Source organism: Falco punctatus, assembly GCF_963210335.1.
Source record: "Falco punctatus genome assembly, chromosome: 4".
Classification (NCBI taxonomy): domain Eukaryota; kingdom Metazoa; phylum Chordata; class Aves; order Falconiformes; family Falconidae; genus Falco; species Falco punctatus.
The window spans coordinates 29,460,082-29,482,863 of record NC_137583.1 but is presented as its reverse complement, the minus strand read 5'-3'; the positions used below and the strand labels follow the sequence as shown (position 1 = coordinate 29,482,863).

Genomic DNA, 22,782 nt, shown 5'->3' with positions numbered 1-22,782 from the left:
TGCCTTTACAGGGAAGAAAAGGAATTGCTGCAGGAAGAAAGCTAGAATGAAGAAGGAATTGCTAGAGACTCTTGTTCGTACACCTTTAGTACTTGGGTAGCTATAGCCCATAGTGGCTATATAAGCTCGTGGGGTTTTTTTAGAGAAGACTTGCAATGCACTTTCTTTCTCTCCTGTAGATTGTCTTATTTCCTTGGCAGAGTAGCAATAACCTTTTTTCATACTTTTTTAAATCATCCAAAGCACGGATTCTGTCATGCTGGAGGGAAGGCCCTGTAGAGTGTGGCAGCTCTGTTCTATAAACAGCCTTGAGGTTTTCAGCTGGAAGGCACAGCGCTCAGTTCTTGCTTCTTTTCAGTCTGGGCTGAGTCTACTGCTCTCATAATGAAGGTTCATGACTTTTTTTTTTTCTGCATACTGATGTAAATATAAGTGATTTTTGAAACTTTCTTCTGAGTTCTCTTCTGCTGGATAACAGTGTGGGGGTTTGTTTGTTTGTTTGTTTGGGTGGTTTTTTTTTTTTTTCCCTCCCTTCTTCAGAGTACCTCTTGTGGTATACTCCGAGGACCAGTTGTCTCTTTGGGAGTTTTGGAATAAATCCTTAACTGCCCTGACCCTGGCTAGGGCTTTCCAAGGCTGAGCAGTGCTGCAGACTATTTTTAGGGTTGTAATGTGCCTTCTCTTAAGTCTTGGATAACAGTTAGTGAGCAAGTGATTAGTAAAGTACTTGGTGAGTGTTACTTTCCTTTGCCAAAATGAGCCTGCTTTGCCTTTTGCGTAGCAGTGTGGGTTGCTTCCTTTCCCTCTACTGCTTTCAAAGAAATAAAAATAAGAACAGTCAAGGAAATTGCAGATCTTGAGAGAAGGACAGGAGAAGCTGAGTACGCCAGCTACGTGTGAACTCCCTACCACAATTAGATGATGTGCTGTTAGGGTTTGGTACTGTTAACGAGTCTTTTCTCAGGCAACAGCAGGCAGTGGTCTTTGTCCCAAAATCCCTGTGTGGGCAGGTGGGCATCCCCTTCCTCTCAGAGTGCAGAAGGTGGTGGTAGCCCCTGCCAAGTGAGCTGCCTCTATCAGTAAGACTGTGTTAGTCTGTGTAAGTGGAGGATGTTCTTTCACGAGCACATGTGGGAGAGAAGGGACAAGTTTGTTTATTCACTGAAGGCCCTTGACTGTCCTAACTAGATTGCTGGAGTGGCTTGTGGTGTCCTCTCCAGGACCCAGCACGTGCAAAGCAAACCACTGAGCCATGCTGAAGTCTCGCTTAGTCTCTTAATTTTTAAGCTCTGGCTGACAAAATAGTTCCAGACCACGGAATTTAGTTATTTTATTATTTTTTTTTACTGCAAGTACTATGAGCTTTGCTGTGGAGCTCATAACTGCAGAGTAAAATGCAAGTCTTGAAGTAAATATGAGCTCAGTGAGCTTTGCTGGCAAACTGAACTGCCCAGGAGCTGTCAGATGTCTGTTCATTCCAGACTAAAGCTGGTAACATTCCTGATAACATACTTGGAGGCTTGGCATAGACTCCACAAGTAGAGCTCGCCATAAACGTGCATAAGCAACACGGGCCTGCTAAGCACCCAGGTTTTATGACTCTTTAGTATAACAAAGACCATGTTGCGTGGTAATCACATGAAGGGGTGTATCTTACTGACTTTTAAAAACTGAGAACATCTATCATATTCATTTTACTCACTTCTTAACTTTCACACCTTATCTTCCACAGGTGAGTTGGAGATCCCATATTCACTGTATTTGTGTCTTCCATATGGTGTAGTATGCTCCTGCTGAGCTGCACACTGACTGAATCGCTGTGCCCTGCTTGGTTAGCTCTTAGGTAGAAATGGAAGCCAGTTAAAGTTATCTTCTTGTTGTCATTGTTGTAACTAGGAAAATCTTTTTTAGAGAGCAAAAGTATTAATATTCTGGGGTTAGTGACCAGCATGGAGCTAGTAGGATGGAGTAGATGGTTTCAGTTCCCCACTGACAGTGTATTTAAGAGTGGTGACAGTAGTTTGTCTTAAGTTCATTGCATGAGGATATAAACCTTTTCTCAGATAAAATATGACAAATAAAATTTCCCTCTGATGGCCTTAGGCCCTCAGTAACCACCTTGCTGTGGTATACTACCAAAGTTAGAAATCTTTCAGGTTGGGGTTTCCTTCCAATGAAACAAAGATAACTTTTTTTTTTCTTAAATATACCAGAAATGCTGTTTGCAGCTGCATCCTCACCTGAGTGTGGAGCGTATGATTGCACTGTTATGGTCTGTGGGTCAGGTGGTGCCTAAACATTTCTATTTTGATGGTCTAACAGCCCTGGATTCTCCAAGGAAAGCCAAGGAGGCTCTAGCCCTGTGCTGTGGCCATGGGTGTCTAATCATACGTTATGGAAACACCCTTCCTTGGAAGGACAGTGTTTGTCCTGTGACAGTTTCTCTCTGGGTACAGGCTGCACTTCTGGATAGCTTTTTAACTTTGTAGAGGGTTGGGGGCAGAGAAAGACAACTGAAACAACCAAAGCTGGGGAGGGGTTGACGCTTATAAACTTGGAATCCTGAACTCAGGTCTTAAATTGCAGTGGGATCTGTTCCCAGTGAGTACCATAGGGAAGGAGCTATTTCTCTTGATGTGCAAATAACTAGCAAGTGTATGTACTCTGCTGCTGTCTCGACATCTGTCTGTTTACTTTGTATTTCAAGTTTGATGCAGAAAGCTTTTGTCTGCTCTAGTCTCCTCTTATGTCACTGTTTCCAAAATACAAGTGATAGATACAAATCTAGTACTTAAAAGGCTGGGCCTGGCAGAGAGGGGGAAGTAAAAAGCACAAAGAGGTTAGTACAAGCTGTTGCTTCTGAGGCCCTTTCAGCAAGACATTTGTGCGAGTGCTGCCTCTGGGATCAGGTGTGTGCGTGTACCTTGCTGCTCCAGGTCCTATGCAAGCGAGTTTCTTGGGCCTGTTTTCTACAGAGGACAGGGGTAGCGATGATGGCTTTTTAAGTCTGCCTGAATGCAGCCAAACACCTGAGAAGATTCTTAATACAGTGACAGATGTCGCCATAGAGGAGGAAGCTGTCATCTGATCTATGTGTAGCAGTAAAAAGGGAGGAATGAACTGAAGAGCCACCGGCTCAGTGAGTAGGGTTAGCACAGAGCCCTGAGAAGCTGATCCGTTACATCCCATGCTGTGCTTTCTTAGCTTTAATAATGGCATTAGCACCAAAGCAACATGCAGTAAGACGGTAGAATTTCTTTCCTGGTAGATCACTGAGCTATTCAGTATACCACTTGCGTGTGCAGATGCTCCACTGCTGTTTGCAGAGCAACAGGAGTCTTTGTCCAAAGCATTGGTGGGGATTAAGCACTGCAGAGGTTTGGAAAGTTTTATTCTGTGCTCCGGCAGTCCTGGCTAACAGTCGCCTTGATTTAACCTGTTAACATCTGAGCACAAAGCAGTCTCCTCTCTACACGTGCAGAGCAGGCCTTTCTTTTTTCTGGAATCTGTTGCACCATGAAAGGCTTGCAATGAAGAAAGCATGGCTCTGACCGTAAATAAATCCTTTCAGATTCCAGTTGCACAATCAAAGGAATTCAGCAAATTCCTATTCTTCTAACCATGACATGCCTTCATTTTAACACTCTTCAAATTGGCGAATCTCATCTTCCACTGCCTTGAAAATAACGGACAAGAAGTTTTTATTCTGGCTTGCAAGTAGCTACAGTTGTGCTTGTTACAGGTGTCTGGGTGCTGTGGCTTTGACCATGCAGCTGCAGCGATCCGTACGCTGACTCCCCCTGGGCTGCCTTTGCATGTGTCCAACTTGTTTGTCAGGAGTGGGGAGTTGTTCCTGAACCTGTAGCTCGGGGTTTCTATGGGGCGTTGGCTCAACCCTTTGTCTACCTGGATCTATTTGCTCTTGCATTTGCTTTCTTACCTGGAAAAAAACCCAGCATCCTGCAGTGCTCGCTTACTCTCTTTGGTATCTGTGTCGATAAGTGGAAAAATATGTCTTAACATTCCACCTCACCAAGTGTCTGACTCTCACTGCTAGCCCATTGCTCTTTGTAATTTTATAACTGCCGAAGAAATTAAATCTGTGTTGTGATAAGTATTCTGTGTCTTCTTCCTTTTGTTTGCTGCCTGGAGATGGGGCCGGATAAGATCAGGGTGACACTGCGTGTGTTCTGTGCTCTGTGCTCCAAACAAAAATGCCAGCAGTAGTAAGCCCTCAGTCCTAGCTATGCTTTGTAGCTGCTCTCGAAAGGCACTGTCAGCTTGGGTTTTGCAGGGGCTGGGGAAGAGCAAGCTGAATTTCTCCTAGCACGTTTTGCTTGCAAATGTAATTTTCCCTCTTGTTCCTCCTTTAAAGCTGCTCTTCTCAGGACCTGCATTCATGCGTTTCTCTACCGCTTCTCAGGTGAGTGTAAATAACTTCCTTTATTCTTTCTTTTATGGCATGCATCTGAAGCAGTGCTTTCAAATACGCATCCTGCTCACTGTGCTGTCACTCCAAGCTTGTTGCTTCTTGCATCCAAGCCCAGGAGGAAGATCTGGAGCGAGTCCACGCAGATGGGTGAGGAGGCATCGCCTGCTTCTGTATGTATCCTTTATTTTGCAAAGCCACGACAAACCCTTTGACAGGGCGGATGAGAGGAGGAAAAGCCTTTCTGCTTTTGCTAGCAGTGGCGGAGCACGCGATGATGAGGCTCTCCTTGTTCTCCTGCGTGCTGGTCTCATAGCAAGGCTGCAGCTGTGAAGCTGCAGACGTCTCCTTTCCTGATCTAGCTCTGGAGGGCAATGCTGTCCCGTCAGTGCCGTTTGTGTGCCTCTGTTTGCTTCAGGCAAAATAGGCTATGTTAGCTCAGATGAGCGTTGCCAAACTGTTCATTCGGCTGCTGGTGATGTTTCCTGTCTTCTGCCTGGAGCAAACTGAAGATCTGAGAGAAGTTGCTGGTGGATTCTGTAAGTGGCAGCAACTTCCATCCACGGTGGTGATGCCAGCAACTCCGCTGTCTCCTGCATCCCGAATGGATGTGGTCATCCAGACCCGCTGATGTTTCAGGAGGTCTGACTGCCCCTCTGCTCCTGCTCTAGGAGAGAAAAGCAGGATATTCTGCAGTAAGTATGGGAAAAATTGTAAATAATGTGTCAAACCCAGCCCTGAACTAGACAGCCGCAGCTGGGTTCAGATCGGCAGTTTAGCATCTGTCCGCTGTTAACGAGTCTGGCCCATTAAGCATGAATTCCCAGGGAAAGGACTGAGAAATCTCATCTCCAATTATTTATCTTATTACAAGGATATAGACATGGACTTGTGCCCATGTTCCTTCCCGGCATGCTTTCTCCTGGTAGCGAGTAGGCTTCTGGATTTAGCCGTGCTGCGGTGGTCTCAGCAATGAGACACGGAGACCTTGTGGTGCACAGGACTGGAGTCCTGCGTGCAGGAACTCTGAGCAAGCATGCAATTCTGGTGTAAATTCCCGGGCGTGGCTGTGCTGATGAGCGCACTGCTGGCAGCGGGGGGAAGAGCGGAGGGACCAGGCAGAGCAGCTCTGGTGGGCTCACGTTGACCTCAGCCTTGCTGGTTTGCAGCAAACCTCCTTCGATGCAGCATTGCTATTTTTTTTTTTTTTTTTTTTTTTTTTTGAAGCAATTGGGGAGAAGGCAGATACTGGGGTGGTGCTGGGGGTCTGATCCTGCCCCTGTTTGGAGGCAGCTCCCTCCACAGCACCCGCTCCCAGCTGAGCACTCACTGTCCCTGAGTGTGCACCTTCGTGTGCCACATCTAACCTAGCCCAGACAGGCCTCAGCCAGACCCTTGGCAAAGGCTTCTTCAGCCAATTAGTGGTGTGATGTGAGCTAATGAGGGCTCTCTGCCCAGCCTGCTGGAGTTGAGGAAATCTGATGCCTGCTGTTCCAGCACTTTAGTATGTTTTGGGTTTTTCAGCAAGTGAGTTCTATTAAGTTACAGGTTATAATAAAGGATTTGGAGATTGCTATGTGCAGGTAAATCCATAAAATGGAGGATTTTGGCAGTGTTTTGATAATCTGGATGCTGTTTTGTCGGGGCAAGGAAGGCCCAGCGAGACTTGTGTTTGCACAGGTCCAGGTGGGGGGCTGTACTGGGGAGCACCGAGTGATACGAGGGATGGATCCGCTTTGTCCACCTGAGCAGATCCACCTTGTCCATCCAGTGGGTGCAGACTGTCACTTTTGGGTGCCAGTGTGGCACGTACCTGCTTAGCATCTCCCTTGTTGCTGCTCAGGCCGGGCAAGTGGTGCTTGCAAAACCCTTCTGGAACTTCACCGTCTGGTTCCTCGGCAGCTTCCAGATCAGGGCTGGTAATTTTATTTTATCTGTGGAGGGCGGTGGGAGCGCTGTCCCAGAGGACGCCTGGGCCTTGGGATGGGGAAGGCGGAGGGGGGGGCCCGCTCTGCGGCCGCGCAGCCGCTAGATGGTGGTGCGGAGTGTGCACGGGAGCATCCCCGCATCCCAGCCCGCAACGCCCGTGTGCTTCGCTCCCTTCCCCGGGAGCATCCCCGCATCCTGCCCCTGCAATATCCATGCCCTTTCCTCTCTTCCCTAATTGCATCTCACCCTTTTCTCCCCACTGCATCCCTGCTCCTTCTCTTGTTCCCTCCCGGAGCATCTCCTTGCCCGCTCCTGCAGCAGAGCTCTGCAGCACCTTTTGTGCATGCTCAGGGCACCTTCTCTGCGCTGGTGCTCCATGACTCAGAGCAGAACAAGACGCTGGGGGGGGGTGGGGTGGAACCATCCACAACCAACCAAACCAAACTGGTCTGTGTTTGCCCAAACCGAGCCACTGAGCCAAAGCTGCCCGGTGAGGCAGAGGGGCTCTGCTGTGTGCCCCAAGGCCCCTGCAGAGGCAAGCTGCTGGCAGGCTGGGGATGGAGCTGATCTGCAGCCATGCCGGGCTGGGGGGCAGTGGTGGGGCCAAGCCATAGCAGAGCGGTGGTGGCTTTAGCTGTGTCCTTACACCAGTGACTGTACCGCTGCTCTGCCATGTTTCCCCGAGCAAATTGTATTGCAGCTTTGGAAACTGGGCTCAGAAGTTGAGCCCTGTGGTAGGAGGGAGCAAAGCTCTGGTCCTCACCGGCCCCACAACCTCTGCTGTGGTCTGAAGTCTGGAGCAGGTCTGGTTTGTAGGGAAAGGGGGGGCGTTGGTGGTCCTTCGGTGCTCCACGCTTGCTCTGTACGGGCAACAAGCCCGGCAAAATCACAGATAGCATCTCTTCTCTCCTCACCTGAAAACAATTTTGAAAATAAAAACAGGGAGGCAGAGCCAGGAGGCGTTACCTCACTCCTTTTTAATGTTTCAGATGGGAAACAACCTTTCATCTCTCCCAGGGTATAAGGCAATTTGCATTTCAAGAGGTCATGATGTAGCAATGTCATTCTACCATCTGAAATTAGTTACTAAAAGTCTATTTGGAAACAAAACAATGCACACACAGAAAGATGGCCTCTGCAGGCTCAAATTAACGGCTCATGTCGTCCCCGATTTCCCTGCCTGCTGCTGAAGGATGCTGAATCAGGGAGGTACAGGCTCTGCTGGGGATGCAAATGATGCAAAACCTCTGTACAGCTGGAGCTGCTCTGGCCACAGGGGATGTGCCAGGCTAAGGGGGACACAGGTGTCCTCTGGGAATCAGGGGGCTTTGTGCCCTACTGCTGTGTGCAAGCTTGGCTCTGGAGGGGCTGCTGGGGTGAGGATAACTCAATAACCAGCTCCCTGCAAGCCCTGCCTCCCAGCTCCCGTGCTCGCCCAGGCGCCGGACCTCAGCCTGGCTCCGGCAATCCAATTCCAGCTAATAAAAAGCCTCTGGCAGCCCCCAAGCTGGGCCAGGGCTGGGGTTTGCTGTGTGCTGCCTGTTTTGTTTTCTCAGCTGCTGCCTCTGCCCTCCCTGTGCTCACCGCTGCCACTTATTTATATTGGAGTTTGCATTAGCAGATGCACTCTGGGATATTCAATTACCTATAAAGAGCTGAAGCAAGGCAAGCCTTTGCTGAAGTGATCAAGGGGGTTGGGGGGGTGGTATTTTCTTTCTTGATTTTGGATGTTGTGTTGTTTGTGTTTGGTTTGATTTTATTTTTTTTTTAACTTCCTTTTAAAAGAGATGTGGGAGGGTTAAAGTGGTAGCATTGAATTAAAAAAGAAAGTGGAGTAAAGAGAGGGGAGAAATAAATAAATAATCCTGTTTATGAAATGAAACAGCTGGGTAGAAAAACGATCTCTGGGAAGAAAGCAGCTCCCAGGGCTATTTTTAGCACTTTTGTTTCTTTTTCTCCCCCTGCCACTGCCCCCCATCCAGGCTGCGGGTTTGGAGCATGTCAGTCCTGCTGTTTTCCCTCACCTCTTGACTGCCAGGTGATGCTTTTTTTTAATTATTTTTTTTTGCATATTATTTATAGCACAGAGGCAGGGGGAAGGGCAGCCACAGGCAGGAGAGGCCATGCAGGCATCACCCTCAGCCCTGCCTGGGAAAACTGGGGGGCAAGCTAGCAGGGGCGGCCATGCCTCTCCTGCAGGACCTGTGGCAGCAGCAGGGTTACCCCGGAGCTGGCCATGCCCCCCCCCCCCGTTGCTCCTCGGGGCTGCTGTAACCCCTTCCACCCTCCCCTTTGCCCCGATGCTGGGTGGTTGCAGTTGCTGTGCTCCCTGCAGCTCCAGGGCAGGAGTCACCTTTGGTGCGTTTTCATCCATTGTGAGCCCCGCAGCAGTCAAGGCTGGAGGAGCCCAGGAGATCTATTGGGTCCTTCTCCTCCCCCTGGGCACCATCACTCCACAGCCCATCCTAGCACAGCTTTTCTCCACTGCCCTCAAAGGCACCTGGCACTGCAGCCTTCCCCAGGTGTCCTCCCAGCACCTGTATCCTCCCTTGTCCCCAGATCTCCCATCACATCCCTCCGGGATGGTGCTGCTGGCCCAGGACCCCTCTCCCGGCATCTCCTCTACCACCACCTCCCCCCGCCAAGAAAACCACCACACGGGCTCCCATCTTTGTGCCTTTATGGAAGAAATACATAATTCTTTTATTATTCAATTAGGAATTTAACACAGAATCAGGTGATCACTTTAAGAGGATTTCCTATAAGGCAGGATTTGAATAACCAGGCTATGAGCAATATATTCCCTTAACTGGTTTATTCCTTTATCAGATATTTTTTTTTCCCCTAAGCACTTTAATGCATTTACTTTCCCATTGTCGACACTTTCCTCCACGCTCTTCCTCCCTCCCCAAGCTTATGCAAATCCCCCGTAAGGCGTTTAATGCGCCGTGTGTGTCAATAGTGCCGAAATCTTCGCGACGGCATTAGGCTTCATGCATGCCCTAGCTGATTAAGAGGGGCGGTGGGGGCAGCCTGGCTGCCCAAGCCCCCTTTCAGCCCTCACCGTGGGGCCGGGGAAGGGGCCCCCAGGCTGGGAGCTGCATTTTTCTAGAGAAAAGGCTGGAGCTGAAAGTAGCTCTTTTCTTTTGCAGGGCGAAACGTGAATGGGGAGCACGGGGCTGAGCTGTCTGCCGCTGTTTGCTGCCCTGTCACTCAGCTTTCAGGGTGCTGCGGGTGCGTGGAGGTGTTAAACTTGGGGGGGGATGTCTGTGGGTGGGATGTGGGCAGAGGAAGGTGGGAAAATAATCCCCAAGCCAATATCTGCAGCAATTTGCGTGCCCGTTGCCTGCCCGAGTGGCAGTGGGGGTGCGGGGTGCATCGTGCCTGGGTGCCCACCTGCCCCCAGAGCCCTGTGGAATGGCTTTGCGCATCGCTGGCAGGAAAAGCAGATTTTTCTTGCTAATTGTGCCACTGAAGGCTTAAGGTGGCTCAGCTGGGGGCTCTGCCCCTCGCCAAGGCACTGGGTGATGCTGCCCGGCCTCCCTTGCGCCGCTGGTTTGCTTTTCCAAGGAAAAGCACCTTGCCAGCAGGCCTGGCTTGCTGTCTGCTGGGTCTTGTTTTGGAGCGGGGGTTTTTACAGGGTCTCACGTACCCGGTGGGTGGGTTAGAAGCCTGGAGCACTGGCTTTGAGGGATGCATTTGTCCTGCTCGCCTTGGTGGAGCATTCACTCTGAAACCTACAGACAACTGCTTGGACGCTGGAAAAAAGGAAGCGTGGGGAGGAGGGCAGCATGATGGGAATAGCCAAAGGGGCTGTATTGCCTGTAACTCGTGGTTTCCTTGTTGCCAGAGGAGCCCTTGTAGCTGCTGGCAAGGCCCTTTGTAAGCCCAGGATTGGGGGAAAAACCCCATCCAGGGGTGGCTGTCACCGTTTTCTCCTTCCAGAGCAATATCTCTTCCCTCAACCTGGATCTTTAAATAGCCCGGTGAGTGGGAGCAAGCTGAACCGGCCCTTCCTGGCCCTTGTTTCCCCTACGCTCGCCACTGATTGTCTCCTTTTTTTATCCTGTCCTGCAGCTCTGCCTGTGCATGCAGCAATTATGCAAAATTGCAATCAAGGAGCTGAATTAGCAGCTCATCTTGGATTAATTAGTGATGGATGCAAATCTGCTCCAACAAAGAAGGTGGGGGGGTGGGGGAAGGTAGTGCAAAGGCTGTGGGTATCCTCTCGGTTTATCCAGCTCTCCCAGGCTGGTTTAGCTGATGTGGAGTGGGAGGGATGTACAGAGTAACCCCTTGCAGGAGAATCAGGGCATCCGCATGGAAGTTGGTCCTTGGCCTCAAGATGAGGGATAGGTGCCCCAAAGCTGGTGCTCAGCTCAGCCCCTGCATCTCCCTGAAGCATTTAAACCTAGTGTTTTGGACTTAAGAGTGATTCCTCCTCCCACCTCAGTCCTGTTGCAAGGCTTGGGAAAAACCCAGTTAATCCTAGTGGCTTCCAGTGCCGAGCTTCTGCCAGCACCAGGGATTTCTGTTTGCCTGCAATCGGATTGTGACAAACCCTTCCACTTGCATCAAATAAATTCCCTGGCTACTCTCTGCTTCTTGCAGGCCCTGCTAATCCCCAAGTGTGACTCCAGCCAAGAGACAACATCCCTGATTAATCTCCACCGTCTCCGTGCAAAGCCGGCGCTGCTGAGGATGCTCCCGGTGCTGGCACGGCACGCTTGGTGGGCACTGGGAGCAGACCTGGGGGAAGGATGGTGAAGGATGCGATGCTATTTAAAGGAGCTTTTCCAAGAGGGGATTGCAGGCTTGGGAACAGCCTCCCCTTCCTGTGAAGCAGAAGAGATGGATGCACAGCGCTCCTGGGAGCCCTGAACGTGGGGGTGTGGGAGGGGGGAGCTCAGATGTTTCATCTTTGCCTGCCCCCCCCCCCCTGCTCAGCAGTCACAGGTACGGTGTCACCCCCCCGGCTGGTGCAGAGGGGACACGGCATTGGGCACAGAATGCCTGGAGCTCCCTGGCAAGGTGAGCACAGCTTGGTTAAGGAGTTGGATTTTGCTGCTCTACAACAACCATGGGGTGAATTGTGGCTGTGCCCACAGGGATGGGGACAGAAGGAACAGCTGCTTCCCACGGTCCCCAAGGGTTTAAAGCTGGGGCTTGAGGGTTTTGGCAGTACAGTGGAATGCAGACACCTGAAAGGTCTCTCCTTCCTCTCACCTCCACAACAGCAATGATTAATAAAACCTGACTCCGCTGGAAGGGCAAGAAAAAAACAGTACAGGGGATTTCTGGAGACCATCCTAATCCAATGTCCCTGAGCCAAATGAATCAGCAGCGTCTTATTCTGCCTGGCGGGATTAATCAGCGTTCGAGCAGGCTCCAGGAAAGCAAGGTGAGTCTCTGAATAGCAAGGAGCCATGGCATGGTGGCCACAGAGTGTTAACTGGTTCATGGAGCGGAGCAAATCCCTCCTCATAATCCAGCAAACACTGCTGGGATGCACCCACTCGTGTCAGGAGCTGTGGGACAGCAGAGAGAGAGGAAAAGGGGAGAAGGCAAAAATACCTCTAAAAAGCCGTGATGTGGGTGAGGGATGCTCTGTGGCCCACATTGTTGGGTGTGGAGTTGCAGGGAGAGACTCCAGGATGGGACTTGGGTGGGATGTCCCTCCTGCCACGGGGACCAGGGTGTCTGGGTCAGCTTTGCCCCATTGCACCTGGAACATCACGCCTGGCAGGTTTTCCTGGCTGTTAAAGTGGGTCAAGCAGAAACCCAAGGAGCATCCAAGCTCACCAACCTCGAGCCAGCTACGTCAAGGCTGAATTATTCAGGGCCAGTGTAAAAAATTGAAGAGCCCAGCAGAACTCAGGGAGAGCCCAGCTTACGGGACCCCCTGCCCCCATACCCTCATTGGGCAGAACCTGCTCATGCTCGGTGGGGCACCTTGGGAGGGCAGACAGTGTGGTTTGGGTCTAACGCTGCCCTTAGGGATGGCGAAATCAGAGAAAAAGCACTCTGAGAAGTTCACCCTGATAGGTTCACCTCCCTGTGGTCCCCCCTAGCCCTCCAAGCCACAGCAGTTTCTTCAGGTACCCCAGCATGTCCCCATTGCACCCACAGCAGAAGCAAGGAAACCCCCTCATCCCCCAGAACAGGGATCAAGAGGTCATGATTGTAGATGGAAAAAGTCAGGGGCTTGTTCTTTGGCACAAGGCGTTCGGTCACAGCATCTCCCAGTGGCTCAGAGAGCATTGGGGAGCCGAGATGCTCCCCTGGGCTCAGTCATTTTTAAGGGCCACCTCCCCCCCTCCCCTGGCTCCGTAGCTGTGGCTTCAGGATGGGGAGCAGCAGCTCGCGGGGAGAATCCCTGCGGAAGGCAGTGAGTAATGCTGCCTGGTGAGCACAGAGCAGCAGGGCCTTGCCGGCGAGCCGTGAAAAGGCGAGCGCACATATGCTTCGGCTCATCCTGCTCTTTTTGTAGAGCACTTGCACCATCTGGGTGCCAACCAGCAGCAGGCACAGTCAGGGAACCCCCACCACAGTCACCCCCTTTTCTTAAATTTCCAAAGTACCTGGAAGGGGTGATGGAATCTGGTGCAGGGAGAGGGGACATACCCCAAGAGGAGTGAGGTGCTTTGAGATTTTACAGTGACGCTACTAAATTAGAGCTGAACAAACCCAACCAAAACAAGCAGCCCAAAAAATCCCTGCCTTGCACTGGTGCGCTGAGCTGTGCGGGTGCTCAGACAAGGGGGAGCAGGGAAAGCCGAGCCCCTGGCTCCAGGCAGAACTCAGCACAGCAGTCTTGTTTGCTCTGAGCCAAACTCCAGCTACTTCAGCCAAGGAGAAAAGATGGAAATTTCCACCTGGCCTGTTTTCTTCCCTGCAATGAATTTGTGAGAGACCTTTCGCTCAGCCCTGCTCCCGGCAGAAGGGCGGCTGAGGAGGCACAGCCGGTTTTGTCTCTAATTTCCTTTGGTGTGAGTGGCAGCAGCGCATCCCGCCGGCCCCACGCACTGATTTATACAACACAGCATTTATTGACTGCGAGAAGATCCTAATTCACAGCCCGGCGCGTTGCAGCCATGGCGTGTGAGCAGGGACAGTACCTCTCCCTCCCACGGCCACCGTCCTCCCATGCTCCAGGTGGGGAGAGCCCAGCAAGGGCTGGTCCCCCAGGGCCCTCACCCAGTCCTTGGTGGAAGGGGGCACCTGCTCTGTGTCCCCTGCACTTTGCTGCTCCTGGGAGAGAAAAACAACAGCATCAAATCCCTGTGATTTTGCTTGCGGCCTTGGCCAGCTCACCCAGCTCAGGAGGGGTGGTGACACCCATGACATCCCTGCCTGGAGCACCCTCCTCAGGGACACACGTCCTCTCAGTGGACAGATGTACCCACTGTCCCACACTGTTCCCTTCCTCCTCTGCTCCCACCCCTTGGGTATGTTGGGGAACAGAGACCCCCCCACTTGCTTCCCCCAAAATCTGGGGCATTGCTGCATTCTGCCAGCCAAAGCTGCAACCCATCCATCCATCTGTCCATCCATCCATCCATCCATCCATCAAGGCTGCTGTCTGTCCAACTATCTATCCTTCTATCCATCTATCCATCTATTCTGTCCATCTGTCATCCATCCATCCATCAGCTCATGCTGACCCTGCCAAGCCCCTTTCCAGGGCTGGAAGGACCCTGTCCCTGCAAAGCTCCTGTCCTAAATGAAATGACCTGGGCTTTCTTTCTAATTAATCTCTTTGCAATTAGCTCCAGGCCTTCAAAATCACCCTAAAGGGCCTACAGGTGGTGCCTATGGGCAGTACCTATGGAGGGTACCTATAGACAGGGGTATGAATGTGCTCTGTTGGCTAGAGACACCTCCCGCCCGGGGGCCGGGGCTGGTGGGGGCGGGGGGGCCTGGGGCTCCCCGGCTGCCAGGCCCCCCGGGGGGCGGAGGAGGAGTGAAGGGAGGCGGGGGGATGCGGGCGGGAGGCAGGGCCGGGGCCGCCTCCGCTCCGCTCCGCGATCGCAGCCGCCGCACCCGCCGCCGGCGGCCCCCTGCGCGCTCACCCGCGCCCCCCCCGCCCCCCGCTGCGCGCCCCCGCTGCGCGCCCCCGCTGCCCGGCGGAGGCTCCGGCATGGCGGGGCCGGGGGCCGGCGGCCGGCGGCGCTGAGCGGGGCCGGGCAGCGCCGATGCCGCAGAGCCGCCGCGGCGGAGCGAGGTAAGAGCCGCCGCCGACCTGTTGGTCACGGCCGGGCCCGGCTGCGTGCGGGGCGAGCTGCGGGGAGACACCTCACACCGCCCCCCCCAGCCCCCTGCCCTCCCTCCTCCCCGGGCTGCCCCGCATCCTGCCCCGGGCGCGGCCGGGCACGGGATCTCCCCCTCTCCCTCCACCGAGGAAGGATGCCCCAGCCTGGGCGGGGGGTTGGCTGCCCCCCGGTTATTGCAACTTCGCTGCTTGCAAGATGTCGGGGGGGCCTTTTGCCAGAGCAAAACCCGTTTCTCTGCCCGCGGGAGGGGGGTGGGGGGGTGCTGCGGTGCCCGGGGCTCAGCCGGCACTGGGGGGCAGCGGGGGGCTCCCCCGCTCTGCCCGGCCCTGCAGGTTCTCTGTCCTACCACCCCTGGCCGTGATGGAGGACCCCCCTCCCCTCCCCCGCTGGGGCCGGGGGGGGCGGCAGGGGCCAAGTTTACACCGCGGAGACGGGTGTAAAGCCGGAGGGAGGGGAAAAGCCGCTTTACCGCGATGCAGGGATGCTCGGAGCGGGCGGGGGCCGGAGGGCTGGTCCAGCCCTGTGCCTGTGCAGCGCATCCCACTCCGCTCCCGGCCCCTGGAAGTTTGGGTCACAGTAGGTACGGGGTGTTTCCAGCCGGCGTGTTCTCCAGCTGGGATCTCCGCTATGGAAAAACCCTGCAACAGGCTTTCCCGGCACCCTGGGAGATGCCTCCCACTGGGTTTTAGCGCCTGGGGTAGCATCAGGCACAGAAGGGTGCTTGGTGAAGGGGATCACAGCCAGCTCCTTTGTGAGCAGTGGGATGGAGTGGTGTCCCCAGCCAAAACGTGCCCTGCTGGGTTGTCCTGCCCACGGGGCTCCAGGATAGGGGGGTCCTGGGGCCCACCGCGGCATGGCACAGGGTGGGGACCCCAGCCTGGCCCCATCCAGGCCCCCACCAGCACTGTGGCCTCTGGGCAGCATCGGGCTGTGCCATGCTGCTCCGTGCCGTGCTGCTCCGTGCCACCCGTCCCTGCGGCGAGAAGATGTATTTTGGGCTTTAGGGCTGCACTCACGAGGTCTGTGGGCACCACATTTGCTGCCCACCCCAGGGCCCCCCAGCATCTCGCCCATCTTGGCAGCCAGGGAGATGCCGCAAAGCCTCTCTGCTCTTGCAAGCGCCACGTCTGGCAGGGAGACCACAGAAATTACCAGCATCGATTTTCCCTCCCTTGCCTGCCTCAACCTGCTGCCTTGGAGGAGAATTTTTGTGTTTTTTCCCACCCCCCCGGCCGGCTGGGTGGTCCGTGGGCACGGAGGCAGGCTGGCATCTAGCGACTGGCACCGGTAATACAGAGCGGCACCCCCACCGCCCCGGGCTGCTCCCCCGGGCCTGGCCTGGGGTGGAACTGGAGGGATGAACTGTGTTTTGGGTGGCTCTGCTAGGGTTGCTGGAGGATGCCAGGTGTTTGGGGAGCTCGTTTTGGGATGTATTTGGTGCAGCCCCTCTCTGGCACACTGCTGGGGTCCCTCCAGCAGCTCCCTGAACATCTCCCTGCTTGCCGTGTTCCCTCAGAGAAGCAAATCCAAAATACTCACCTTAAAAGCCAGGTCGCATCCCATCCTCTCCCTGAAAAGGCTGTGGGAGTGTGTCTGCCCCTGCCAGTGGCTCTGCCCCAGCCTTGGGCAGCAGAGATGCTGAAAAAGGGCAGAGACCAGAGCAACCATCTGCTGCCTGCAGGGAACAAGGGCTTCCCAAGGCAGCCGGCATCTTCCCCAGCAGCCTCCCTCCATGAGTGGCTTTCACCCATTAATTTCTCTTAATTGCTTTTGGAAATCGCAGCAGCGTTTGGTATTGGTAGCATCCCAGTAGGCACTGAGCTGGGCTGGGGCGAGCGCTGTGCCTCCGGGGTGGCTCACGTGGAACCCTCCGATCACTGCTCCCCACACCACATCCATCCTCCTGCCCAGCAGGCCGAGGGATCCCTGCTCTTCTCAGGGAAAGCATCTTTCCAGGTGGAAAAAACATAGTAGCCAGAGGGATATGGTGAGGTGGTGAATGCTCAGGGCCACCCACCCACCATCCATCCCTTGCAGACCCTTGGCATCACCCGGGGATGATGCCCAAGGGGGGGGCGACAGAGGAGCCGTGACCCAGCTGTGCCTCCCGGGGGTGTCACTGCTCTCCCTCCCAGGGTGGCCACCATGGGCTCGGTGGGAGCCGAGCGCTTCAAGGAGCTGAGCCCAGCGGGGACACCGGAGGGCAACGTGGTGATGAGCTTCAGCTTCGACAGCTACCAGCTGGAGGAGGATGAGCTGCAGCGGGGCAGCCAGGCCAAGGGCGTCCTCACCTTCATGGAGCCAGGTAAGGGCAGGCACGGCCCTGACCAGGAGCTGCGTTCCTTGTTGGTTTCCCACCCATTTAGCAGCTTCCTGGGGTGGCTTTAATAGCCACAAATGGCCCAGAATGCTCCGAGATTGCCTAATGCCTTTTTTTGGACCTGTTTGTACCCATGTGAGCTGCCACAGCATCCCATGGCGGTGGGCTCTGCAGGCTGGCCAGGAGCTGAGCATTCATGCCCTGGCTCGCGCCCAGCCTGCAGCTTCGCCCTTCCTGTGCAGGTCTCAGGGATGCTCACGGGATTCACCTCAGCCCTGCTCCACATCTGAGGCAGCCTGTCCACCCCCACCCCCCTCAACCCCTCCTGCGCCTTGACTTTGCCTGTTACCTACTCTGCCTGGCTCTCACGTTATTTGACTGCAATTAAAATTCATTAACCCCACGAAGCCTGGGTGTTTTCCTGTCTCCTGGGTCTCACATTGCAACGCCTTTATTTAGGGAAGGAGTTTCTCAGGGCTGGGGTTGTTTGTGAGATCTGCAGGGCACTGGGCTGCTTGCTGTTGGTGGGACAGCCTCGTCTGCCATAAAGGATGTGGAAGCACCATTCATAGCCCTGAGGATATGGGTGCAGGTCCCACGGCTGCAGCAGTGCCACTGTCATGTATCTTACTCTTTCCTTCCCTTTTTGGAGCAGTTTCAGAGGATCCTGAGCCCCAGGATCGATACCATGGGATTTACTTTGCCATGCTGCTGGCTGGGGTGGGATTCCTCCTGCCGTACAACAGCTTTATCACCGATGTGGACTACCTGCACCATAAATACCCAGGTCGGTCTCCAGCATCTGCAGCACTTCTCAGCCACCCCAAACCTGGGGAGAGGTGGGCTATGCTTCCAGGGGAGCCAGGTCCCTGTCACCCCATGCTTAAACCCTCTGCAGGTACCTCCATCGTCTTCGACATGAGCCTCACCTACATCCTGGTGGCCTTGGCGGCCGTCATCCTCAACAATGCACTGGTGGAGCTGCTGAGCTTGCACACTCGGATCTCTGTGGGTGAGTGGAGGTCCCCATGCCCCTTGGCACTCCCTGTGCTGTCCCACCACCCACCTCTGTTTCCCACCTGCAGGCTACCTCTTTGCCCTGGGGCCCCTGCTCTTTGTCAGCATCTGTGACGTCTGGCTGGAGCTCTTCACTCGCAGGCAAGCCTACGCCATCAACCTGGTTGCTGTCGGGGTGGTGGCCTTTGGCTGCACAGGTATGTGGGACAGCGGCTGGTGCTGGGGGGCAACCATTCCCATCCCCAAGAGCCATGGTCTCCTGCGACAAGCTCTTGCTCTGATTGCTGTGAAGGTGACCCTTGTGTCCCTGCTCCATCCCCTCCACCTCTGTCCAAGCACTGTGGGACTAGCGCGCTGCATTGGTCCCCGACACCGCTGATCTGGGCCACCACAATGGCTTTGCTCTCAGCTGGGCTGCCATGGTGGCTTCCCAAGCCTCTGCACCTGGTGGCCAGTGGGAACAGCCGTGGTGGGGCATCCAGGGAGGACAACAAGCCTCCCTGCCTTTGGGGCAAGGAGGCTTCGGGTGCTGCAGCGGCTGTTTGGGAAGGAAGCAGCTCCTGGATGGCACCATGCATGGGCTCCCACTGGGGTTTCTTCCCCCTGTCCGGTGTTTCGGCTGCAGCAATAATCCCTCCTTCTCCCCTTGGTGTGTCTCTCCTGAAGTGCAGCAATCCAGCTTCTACGGCTACACGGGGCTGCTGCCCAAGCGCTACACGCAGGGAGTGATGACTGGCGAGAGTAAGTACCTGTGTCCATTGCCCGCGTCCACGTCTGACCACATGGGCTTGCTCGGGGGGACCCTCCTGCGCCTTCTCTGGGAGCCCCAGTGAGTCCCCAGCACAGCCCAGCCGGGTTGCCAGCAGATCAGGGACTCCCCAGGGTGCTCCCCAGCATAATGGGGTGATTAATGGTTTCTAAATCACTTGCAAGACCCGCTGCACTGCCTCGCTGAGCTGGGGGGGCGGGATGTCTGCCAGGAGCCAGCTTCATCAACCCAAAATCGCTGCTGGTAGCTCCTCCACACCTGGAGGCATCACATCCACATGGTGGGGGCTGACGGGGGTCCCTGAGCCACAGGGCTCAGCGGGACCCGGTGCCGATAGCTCTCCCATGCCACCAGGCACTGCCGGGGTCATCATCTCGCTCAGTCGTATCTTTACCAAGCTGCTGCTGTCAGACGAGAAGGCGAACACAGTCATCTTCTTCTTCATCTCCATTGGCATGGAGCTGACGTGCTTCATCCTCCACCTCCTGGTGAAGCGCACCCGCTTCGTCCGCTACTACACAGCCTGCTCCTGCAAGGGTCTCCCCGAGACCCGGGGGGCCGGTGACCATGGGACAGGCTACCGCGTTCACCACGATGTCACCGCTGAGGATGTCCGATTTGTAAGCCAAATTTGTAAGGGGTGGGGGGTTCCCTGCTGGCTCCTGGGGTCCCTCTTGCCACTGGAGCTCAGCACTGGCATCCCTTCTCCCCCCACCCAGGAGAACCGGCAGCGGGGGCAGCCGAGTCCCCCCCGGGGCAGCCCGGGCCTCGAAGCTGAGCTGGCTGGCAGCGGCACTTACATGCGCTTCGACGTCCCTCGGCCCAAAATCAAGAGGAGCTGGCCCAGCTTCAGAGGTTGGTGGTGGGCTTGAGGGGCAAGCCCTGGCCAGCGGAATGGTTGTGGAGCATTTTATGGGGTGGAATGAGCAATTGGTGGCCCAGGGTGTTGGGGCGGGGTCATCCCCTTCTCAATTTGCCCAAAACCATGGGACAACCTCATCTTTGGAAGCCACCTTTTGGGTGCAGGCAAGACTGTCGGGCTCTGCAAGGGGAGGGCTGCAGGTTTCGGCTGAGCTGTGCTGCCCATCCCTGCCAGACATGCTGCTCCACCGCTACGTCGTGTCCCGGCTCATCTGGGCCTACATGCTTTCCATCGCCATGACCTACTTCATCACGCTGTGCCTCTTTCCCGGGCTGGAGTCGGAGATCCACAACTGCACACTGGGGGAATGGCTCCCCATCCTCATCATGGCCATCTTCAACCTCTCCGACTTCGTCGGCAAGGTAGGAGAGAGGCCACCACCAGCGTGGTGGGGGCCTGCCTCCTTTTTGTGCCCTCTTTCAAAGCCGCTTGGCTCCACCGAGTTGTCATCTCCACCCATGGGTATCTAATGGGCGTGAGGTTGCTCACTGGCATGGCCGAGGTGGGGCTCCTGCAGCAGTTGGTCTTTGCACCATCTCATCTCCTCCTTGTTGCCCCATTTCGGGCACCATGTTGCCCCCACCCCAGCATGCTGTCTGACCCTTGCTGCAGGTCCTGGCTGCCCTGCCCTACAACTGGAAAGGGACGCATCTCCTCGTCTACTCCTGCCTGCGTGTGGTCTTCATCCCCCTCTTCATCATGTGTGTCTACCCCAATGGGAGGCCCACCTTTGGCCACCCCGCCTGGCCCTGTATCTTCTCCCTCCTGATGGGCATCACCAACGGCTACTTCGGCAGCGTCCCCATGATCCTGGCCGCCGGCAAAGTGAGCCCTGAGCAGCGGGAGCTGGCAGGTAGGACCGAGCCCTCTTGGCAGTCCCATGCAGGGTGGCCAGAGCACCCTGACACCCATGTCCCTTCCTGCAGGGAACACCATGACCGTGTCCTACATGACAGGCCTGACGCTGGGCTCAGCCGTGGCATATTTTGCCTACAGCCTCACCAGTACATCCCACAGTACCTGTTTCTACACTGAAACCTCCAACGGCTCCTTTACATCAGGGTACTGAGCCCCGGGGCGGGGCGATGGGGACAAGATGGGACCCACTTCCCACCACAGTCCCCACCACCCCGCTTCGGCCACGTCCCTCCTCAGGGAGGGAGCCTGGAGCTGGAAAGCTGCCCCAGGGTGGACAGGGACCGGCATCCTGTTGACACGGGGCTGTGACATCCCGAAAGGGCCCGTGCTGCCCAGCCAGGCGCTGCACAGGGCCACGTCTTGGGGTGACATTCCCCCCGACACCCCAGAGGACGGTTCCATGGCTCTTGGGGGGCTCCCCATCAGCGATGCGCAGCTCTCCGGTGGAGGCAAGGGGGTATTCTCCTACTTGAGCCAAGCCAGTGCCAGGAAGAAGAAAATACTGCCAAATCCCAAAGGGAAGAGGACCAGTGGTGGGGAGGAGGGTGATGGAGGGATGGTGAGGAAGAGGAGGCGCAGGAGAGGAAGGAAATGCTCCTTAAGTCCCCGGGGCTCTAGGAAGCTAGGTCTCAGCTTTCACTGATGGTGCTGCAGGTTTTCACCAAGAATAACTCACAATCCCTCCCCGAAGACCCCAGTTGCTGTGTAGAAGACCCAATCCACTTCTGCTGGTTGGAAAAATACCTTTTTTTTTTTTTTTTTTTTTTTTTCTTCTTCAGTTGTGTCTTGGTTTTGCCCCCCCAACTGTCAAGAGGCAGGGTCCTGCCTCCCCCCCCCCCCCCCCCGCCACACACTGTGGGTCTGCCCCATCACAATGGGGCAGGGGTGGGTCTGGTGGCCACAGCACTGCAGAGGCCACCCATGCGCCACTGCTGAGCTTTGCGATTTATTGCAAGGGACGTAACTGAAGCTGACGTCAGATTAAATGTCTTTGCAATGATGCCTGGCCATTAGCTGTGCTACTAGGCACTGCAGGCGCTTGGCTGCTGGTGATGGGCTGGGCTGGCAAAATGCCTGTCCTGTCGGGTCTTGGGGTGCCCTTGTGCTGCTTGGGGCACCTTGGAGACCCTCCAGGGTCTCCTCTGTCACCTGGAGTGGCTGGACTTGTCACCAGGTCCCATCAACCTCCACCCCCTGCCAGCCTGCAAACTACTGCTGAAGCACACCACCTTTGTGGGCAGCAAGGGGAAGAGGGAACGATTCCGAGCGGAACAGAAACCATCTGGAGAAGGTGGCCAACAGCAGAGCCTGCCGCTTTGTGGGACTGGCTGCACCTCGCTGTGCCAGGAGGCAGTGGGTGCCACCTCCTAGGGAACCGAGCCTGAGGGCTGGAGGCTGTGGGAGCAGGGGGCAGCAAGCACCAGGCTTGGCACCCCGGCCCAACCCCACCAGCACCAAAGGGTCTTGCCGTGCCATCCCCGGCTGGGTGAGGCGCAGCTCACACTGAAAAGAGCAACCCCAGCGCTTCATCCTCAGCACATCGTCCCTGCAGGGCTCAGGGTGCAGGAGCTGCCATGAGCATGGTCGCTGGGGATGGACTCGGCTCCTGCCCCACGGGCCCCAGCGAGCTGAGACCTCTGCTCAGGGTTCCATCCAGCCGGGCCACCCCACAGGGTGTCCCCAAAGAGCCACACGGCACCTGGGTTGGGTCTTTCCCCAAACACAAGGCAGGGGCTGAGCCCCAAAGCAATCATTGCCACCAAGGGGAGAAAAAACCCCGCAGTCAGGACAAGCGAGACAAAGAAAGATGCTTCGTTGTGTTGCTTTTTTTCAATTATTTTTTTTTTTATGAAAAAAGATCACACGGAGTTCTCCAACAAACAGAATGCCAAAAAAATTGTTTTAAACAAAACATAAACAAAACAAAACAAAAAAAAAAGACAAAAACCTGGCTCTCCTTTCCTCTCGATTGTCTGAAATATCCTTGTGTTCCATAGAAGGCAGTGGGTTTTAAGTGCTTTCTATTTAACATTAGCATAAAATCTCTCTCGCGCGCTCTCTCTCTCGCTCTTTAAAATATGCTCACACAATTTGCTTCTAGAAGTACAGTACACTTTGAGCGTGGGGGGTGTGCCTGTTCCCAGATCATTTACAATCACAATCCAACAGGAAATAAAAAATAATATTCTAAACGTCAGACTGTGT

General features: G+C 55.1%; 1 protein-coding gene across 14 annotated transcripts; it reads left to right on the top strand.

The window, feature by feature from the left end:
* Positions 1 to 63: 63 nt before the first annotated feature.
* SLC29A4 (solute carrier family 29 member 4) lies at positions 64 to 22,567 on the top strand. Of its 14 annotated transcripts, none has more exons than XM_080383883.1 (11): positions 64 to 14,582; positions 16,767 to 16,936; positions 17,607 to 17,738; positions 17,850 to 17,963; positions 18,037 to 18,165; positions 18,635 to 18,709; positions 19,092 to 19,357; positions 19,457 to 19,592; positions 19,834 to 20,021; positions 20,272 to 20,512; positions 20,586 to 22,567. In XM_080383883.1, the coding sequence occupies exons 1-11, from the start codon at positions 14,554 to 14,556 to the stop codon at positions 20,726 to 20,728; spliced, it is 1,623 nt and encodes a 540-aa protein (XP_080240009.1). In that variant the 5' UTR covers positions 64 to 14,553; the 3' UTR covers positions 20,729 to 22,567. The 14 variants fall into 14 exon arrangements, with proteins under 14 accessions (XP_080240009.1, XP_080240008.1, XP_080240007.1 ...); XM_080383882.1 differs by having other exon boundaries at positions 17,604 to 17,738; XM_080383881.1 differs by having other exon boundaries at positions 20,272 to 22,567.
* The last annotated feature ends 215 nt before the right edge of the window (positions 22,568 to 22,782 follow it).